The sequence below is a fragment of the Podarcis gaigeae genome (assembly GCF_964106915.1).
Source record: "Podarcis gaigeae genome assembly, chromosome: 18".
Classification (NCBI taxonomy): domain Eukaryota; kingdom Metazoa; phylum Chordata; class Lepidosauria; order Squamata; family Lacertidae; genus Podarcis; species Podarcis gaigeae.
The window spans coordinates 1,635,260-1,641,259 of record NC_139696.1 but is presented as its reverse complement, the minus strand read 5'-3'; the positions used below and the strand labels follow the sequence as shown (position 1 = coordinate 1,641,259).

The 6,000-nt window shown below is 48.7% G+C and overlaps 1 protein-coding gene across 1 annotated transcript; it reads left to right on the top strand.

Annotated features, from left to right (window-relative positions):
• The first annotated feature begins 880 nt into the window (after nucleotides 1–880).
• On the top strand, nucleotides 881–4,539 carry UQCR11 (ubiquinol-cytochrome c reductase, complex III subunit XI). The gene is made up of 3 exons (XM_083720852.1): nucleotides 881–1,048; nucleotides 2,272–2,421; nucleotides 4,365–4,539. The coding sequence occupies exons 1-2, from the start codon at nucleotides 999–1,001 to the stop codon at nucleotides 2,390–2,392; spliced, it is 171 nt and encodes a 56-aa protein (XP_083576978.1). The 5' UTR covers nucleotides 881–998; the 3' UTR covers nucleotides 2,393–2,421; nucleotides 4,365–4,539.
• Nucleotides 4,540–6,000: the final 1,461 nt, after the last annotated feature.

Below are 6,000 nucleotides of genomic sequence, written 5' to 3'. Positions count from 1 at the left end.
GACTTGCCAATCAGAAGGTCGGCGGTTCGAATCCCTGCAATGATGGGGTGAGCTCCCGTTGCTCGGTCCCTGCTCCTGCCCACCTAGCAGTTCGAAAGCATGTCCAAGTGCAAGTAGATAAATAGGTACCACTCCAGCGGGAAGGTAAACGGCTTTTCCGTGCGCTGCTCTGGTTCGCCAGAAGCGGCTTAGTCCTGCTGGCCACACGACCCGGAAGCTGTACACCGGCTCCCTCGGCCAGGAAAGTGAGATGAGCGCCGCAACCCCAGAGTCGGTCACGACTGGACCTAACGGTTAGGGGTTCCTTTACCTTTACCTTTTTAGGTAGCCGTGTTGGTCTGCCGTAGTCAAAATAAAATAAAATAAATCCTTTCAGTAGCACCTTAGAGACCAACTAAGTTAGTTACTGGTATGAGCTTTCTTGTGCATGCACAGGAAAGCTCATACCAATTATTATTATTATTATTATTATTATAGCTGTATTTGAGATGTTCTATCATACGCTGCTAATAACAATAACAACAAATAAATGCAGAAATAAATAAATATAATAAAGCTGCATGTTATCATAGGATAATAATAATAATGATAATGATGATAATAATAGTAGTAGTAATAGTAGTAATAATAATAGACTACGCTGCAGGGCTGTCGTCCAGCTCAACGTCCTTGCCATTAATTACGCGGCTTTGGCCGCTAGATGGCGCTGGATTCCGTTCTATGGCGCGCGGAAAGCAAGCTCGCAATCCGGCGGCGCGTTGGCGACTCTTCTTCAAGTCTACATGTACGAGGAGCGGAATTGACGACGTCGGGACGTTGCGCACGCGCGGACGTAACGGCGGGGCGGAAGGAAGGCACGCACGCACGCACGCACGCCGGCCGGAAGGAAGGAAGGAAGCGCACGCACGTTAGGGGGGGGGGAGAGGAGGTAGTGCGCAGGCGCGAGGGAGAGGTGACCTTCCAGGCGGAAAGGCGCCAGAGCCGGAGGGCGAGGAAGGATGCTGAGCAAGTTCATGGGACCCCGTTACGGGCAGCTCCTGCGCAACTGGTGAGGGGGGGGGTGAGGGGGGCAGGGGGGGTTAAAGGTCGGAGGAGGCGCGGGGCCTCGCTTTGGCCCCTCCCAGCCCTGCTCCAAAAGGGTGGGGGGGTCACCCACCCAACCCCAAAATTAACCCCCCCCCCTAAAATTGGAGGAAGTTGGACACACGTGGAGTGGCTTCCTGGGAAATTCAGGGCCAGGAATGACATTCCCCCCCCCAGCCAGTTAACCTGCGGAACTCCCTGCCCCAGGAAGCAACCGTGGTCAGCTTTGGAAGGGGGTTCCTTAGAATTCCCCTGCCTGTTCCCCAAAGCAGGGTGGTGGGGCAGGGCAGGTAGTAATGGATAGGATAAAGGTAAAGGGACCCCTGACCATTAGGTCCAGTCGTGGCCGACTCTGGGGTTGCGGCGCTCATCTCGCTTTACTGGCCAAGGGAGCCAGTGTACAGCTTCCGGGTCATGTGGCCAGCAGGACAAAGCCGCTTCTGGCCAACCAGAGCAGCGCACGGAAACACAGTTTACCTTCCCGCCAGAGTGGTACCTATTTATCTACTTGCACTACTGGTGGCCCAGTAGACCTGAAGGAGTGTCTCCACCCCCATCGTTCTGCCCGGACACCGGGGTCCCTCTCCCGAGGGTCTTCTGGCGGTTCCCTCCCTGCGAGAAGTGAGGTTACAGAGAACCAGGCAGAGGGCCTTCTCGGTGGTGGCCCCTGCCCTGTGGAACGCCCTCCCGTCAGATGTCAAGGAAACAAACAACTACCTGACTTTTAGAAGACATCTGAAGGCAGCCCTCTTTAGGGAAGTTTTCAATGACTGATGTTTTAATGTATTTTTAATCTTTTGTTGATAATAAATGATCATGGCGGTGCCGGAATTTGAACCCAAGATCCTCTGCTTGCATAGCAGATTTTAATGTATTTTTAATCTTCTGTTGGAAGCCGCCCAGAGTGTCTGGGGAAACCCAGCCAGATGTACAAATAATAAATTATTATTATTATTATTATTATTACTACTACTACTGCTGCTACTCTCCTTCTTTGGAGGCTTGTTAAGCAGAGGTCACGGATGCTTTGGCCGAGATTGCTGGGGCGGGGGTTGGACTGGATGACCTTTGGGGGTCCCTCCCAACACCCCTACGGTTCCGAAAGCTCAACGCAAACCGTGCATGCTTCCGCCTCAAACATGCCCAGAGGTACGCAAGCGCCGCTTCTGTTCTCTCTCCTTCCCGCAGGGTGCCTACGCTGAGCACATGGGGCGCCGTGGGTGCCGTGGGGCTGGTGTGGGCCACGGACTGGAGGCTGATCCTCGACTACGTGCCTTGGATCAACGGCAAGTTTAAGAAGGACGACTGAGCGGAAAAGAAGCCCTTCTCCGCAAGGAGGTGGGTCCTCTTTGGATAATAAATCTGGGCCTGTTGCGGCTGCGACTCACGTGCTTTGGAATCGGTTATGGGGAGGCAGTGATCCTTGGGACCGGGATACGTCCCCACAAATGGGGTGCTGCAGCGCCAGGAACGACTCCCCTTCTGTGTTTTAATGTTATATTTTATTTTATTTTTAATAATATCTATTGAACATTTTCAAATATAACAGAAAAAAGGAAAGAAATAAAACATCCATTTTATAACCTTATTTTCATTAGCATCTTTCCAGGACTTCCCCACCCCACCCCCTCTTGTATTCCAATTCCTTCAAATAGATTCAGCAAGTTCTTACCCCAAATTTTAAACTTATTATAATTAACCCAATGTTAAAAATGTTTTTCCATCCCCTAAAATCGACCCCGCTCCCTTCCACGAGTTCCCCTCTTTAATATGCAGAACAGATTAAAATAAAATAGAAAAATGAATAAAGTATAATTTAACACCCTTTGGATTCTAAATTTCCCTCCCCCCTTTCCCGGTTGCGTTCCCCAATGTCCATCAATGCCTGTTGTCATCCTGGAGATCCCACATCTAGGCCGATAAATATGTTATATTTTAGTCTTGTTTTTAAAGCTGTATTTCAATCATTTGTTTTTATATTTGGTGTTAGCCGCCCTGAGCCCGGTCTTATATATCTTATATAAATTAAATTTTTTATTATTACCGTATTTTTTGCTCTATAAGACTCACTTTTTCCCTCCTAAAAAGTAAGGGGAAATGTGTGTGCGTCTTATGGAGCGAATGCAGGCTGCGCAGCTATCCCAGAAGCCAGAACTTTCACTGCACAGCGATCCCTCTTGCTGTTCTGGCTTCTGAGATTCAGAATATATTTTTTCTTGTTTTCCTCTGCCAAAAACTAGGTGCGTCTTTTGGTCTGGTGCGTCTTATAGAGCAAAAAATACAGTTATTATTAGGCATGGAGCCCAAGCGAGGCCCGTTTGCAAGCTGTGAGGCAGAGAGCGAGGGGAGTCTGTGGCTTGTGTTTCTCTTGAGAAACAAATGAGCGCATGGGGAAAACGGATCGCTCCATCGGTTGGAGCGAGGGTGCTGATAATGTCAAGGTTGCAGATTTGATCCCCGTTTGGGGCAGCTGCATCGTCTGGGGAACCACCTGCTACTAGAACATGGGAAGGCAAACTAAGGCCCGGGGGCCAGATCCGACCCAATTGCTTTCTAAATCCGGCCTGCGGACGGTCTGGGAATCAGCGTGTTTTTACATTAATGTGTCCTTTTATTTAAAATGCATCTCTTGGTTCTTTTTGGGGCATAGGAATTAGTTCATTATTTTTTTCAAAATATAGTCCAGCCCCCCACAAGGTCTGAAGGACAGTGGACCGGCCCACGGCTGAAAAAGTTTGCTGACCCCTGGACTAGAACTTATCTGTCTTCAGCTTCAGTTGAGGCAAGCAAGTCTGGGGAACCACCTGCCACTAGAACATGGGTAGGCAAACTAAAGCCCAGGGGCCGGATCCAGCCCAGTCGCCTTCTAAATCCGGCCTGCAGACGGTCCGGGAATCGGTGTCTTTTTACATGAGTAGAATGTGTCCTTTTGTTGAAAATGCACGGAAACGCCGTTGACATTCCCGCCGGAGTGGTAGCTATTTATCTACTTGCACTTTGATGTGCTTTCGGACTGCTAGGTGGGCAGGAGCAGGGACCGAGCAAGGGGAGCTCACCCCGTCATTGTGGGGATTCGAACCGCCGAGCTTCTGATCGGCAAGCCCAAGAGGCTCAGTGGTTTAACCCACAGCGCCACCCGATAGCCAGGTGCAAAATGCTAATTTTGAACACCGGTTACGCCGAATCTGCTTTGGCTGTCCTTATTGTCTGAGTGATTCCTGCAAAGCAGCAGATGTTTTTGCAACGTCCTTTAATCGTTCTCCTTTTCCCTCCCTTTGCAGAGCCACCTGTTTGGTCTCAGAGAAGCTTCCTTTTTCTGCCTGCTGGCACTTCGAAACTGTGAATCCTTCAAACTGCCCGGCGGCACCGAAACCTTCCTTTTTCGTCTCACCAAATGGGCAGATGATGCGCTGATAATGTCACCACGAATAAAGCCTCTTTTAGCGCACGGGGAAATGTGCTGTTCTTGTAGACGTTTTGCTTCCCTGCAGAGTCAAATGTCGCACAGATCACGGCGCAAAAATCTCACACGTTGGCCGATGTGGGAGCCGTTTCTGCGCACAGGTCTCGGGTTCGAAAACGCCACTTTGCGGTGGCCTGTTTCACGTTGCCGACTGGGATGCCATCGGAATTTCAGCAATTTAGGTCCCATCTGCCCTTTACATTTGAAGCGGAATCATTGAGGCTTTTGTCCCCCAAAATCCTGGGAACTGTAGTTTGCAAAGGGCTGTTAGGAGACCCCCATTCCCCTCGCAGAGCTGGAGTTTCCAGAGGAGTTATATTCCAGAAATCATAGTTCTGTGGGGGGGAATAAACGTCTTCTAACAACTGCAGTTCCCAGTATTCTTTTTGCAGGAAGCCATGTCTGTTTATGATGCTGCCTTAAATGCAGAGGGCACCTTCCGCCGTTGCTACTTCCACGATACCCGTGAAGCGTCACAATTCTGGATTCACGGCGTTAGAAACTCAAGATATAAAAGCCAGGCGCCAAATGACTCTTTAAACCAGGGTTGCGGTGGCCAAAACACAAGGTCTAGTTGCCATTTCGGGGCAAGACGGCTGCTCTAAAGCATGGAGGGGCGAACTAAGGCCCAGGGGCTGGATCCGGCCCAATCGCCTTCTCAATCCGGCCCGCAGACGGTCCGGGAATCAGCCTGTTTTTACATGAGTAATCCCTTTATTTAAAATGCACCTCTGGCTTATTTGTGGGGCCTGCCTGGTGTTTTTACATGAGTAGAACGTCTGCTTTTATTTAAAACGCATTTTTTTTCGTGAAAGTGTGCGGGTGTCGATCCTTCCGCCTCCATGCAGAAGGGCCAGGGCCGGATTTAGGTTTGATGCGGCCCTCAGCTCCTGAAGGTAATGGGGCCCTTTATATGTCCAGCTGTCCTTTGTCCACAACAAATTGTCACTGTTTTTTTGGGGTTGAATAGATGCTATATGGTCATTTATGGACCTAACAGGTATCTCAAGCCATTTGCATACCACAAAATATGTATTTTATCCAAGTCATTGTTGAACTGAAATACAATTAAGAAGAAGTACATTAACTGTGAAATACAATTAAGAAGTATATTCATAGTGAAATAATTATTAAGCTCCAACTTAAAATGATTTTTTATTCAGAACAAACTGAATCATGCAAACACATTGGTATTTGGCGATAGCAAAAGGTCCTTTAGAAACACAATTTACAAAGACTCATAATCTAGTCTCTAGAAACTTGCTCTAACATGAAATAATAATAGGTGTAAATAATGAGTAGGCAAACTTAGTCCTGGGGGCCGGATCCGGACCAATCGCCTTCTCAATCCGGCCCCTGGACAGTCCAGGAATCAGTGTGTTTTTACATGAGTAGAATGTGCGCTTTTATTTAAAATGCATCTCTGGGTTATTTGTGGGGCATAGGAATCCATT

Excerpts from the sequence above, each read along its gene's own strand:
- UQCR11 (XM_083720852.1), top strand. The coding sequence starts at position 999 with ATGCTGAGCAAGTTCATGGGACCCCGTTACGGGCAGCTCCTGCGCAAC. Across the intron at positions 1,049-2,271 it reads GGGCAGCTCCTGCGCAACTG|GGTGCCTACGCTGAGCACAT; the intron begins GTGAGGGGGGGG and ends TCCTTCCCGCAG.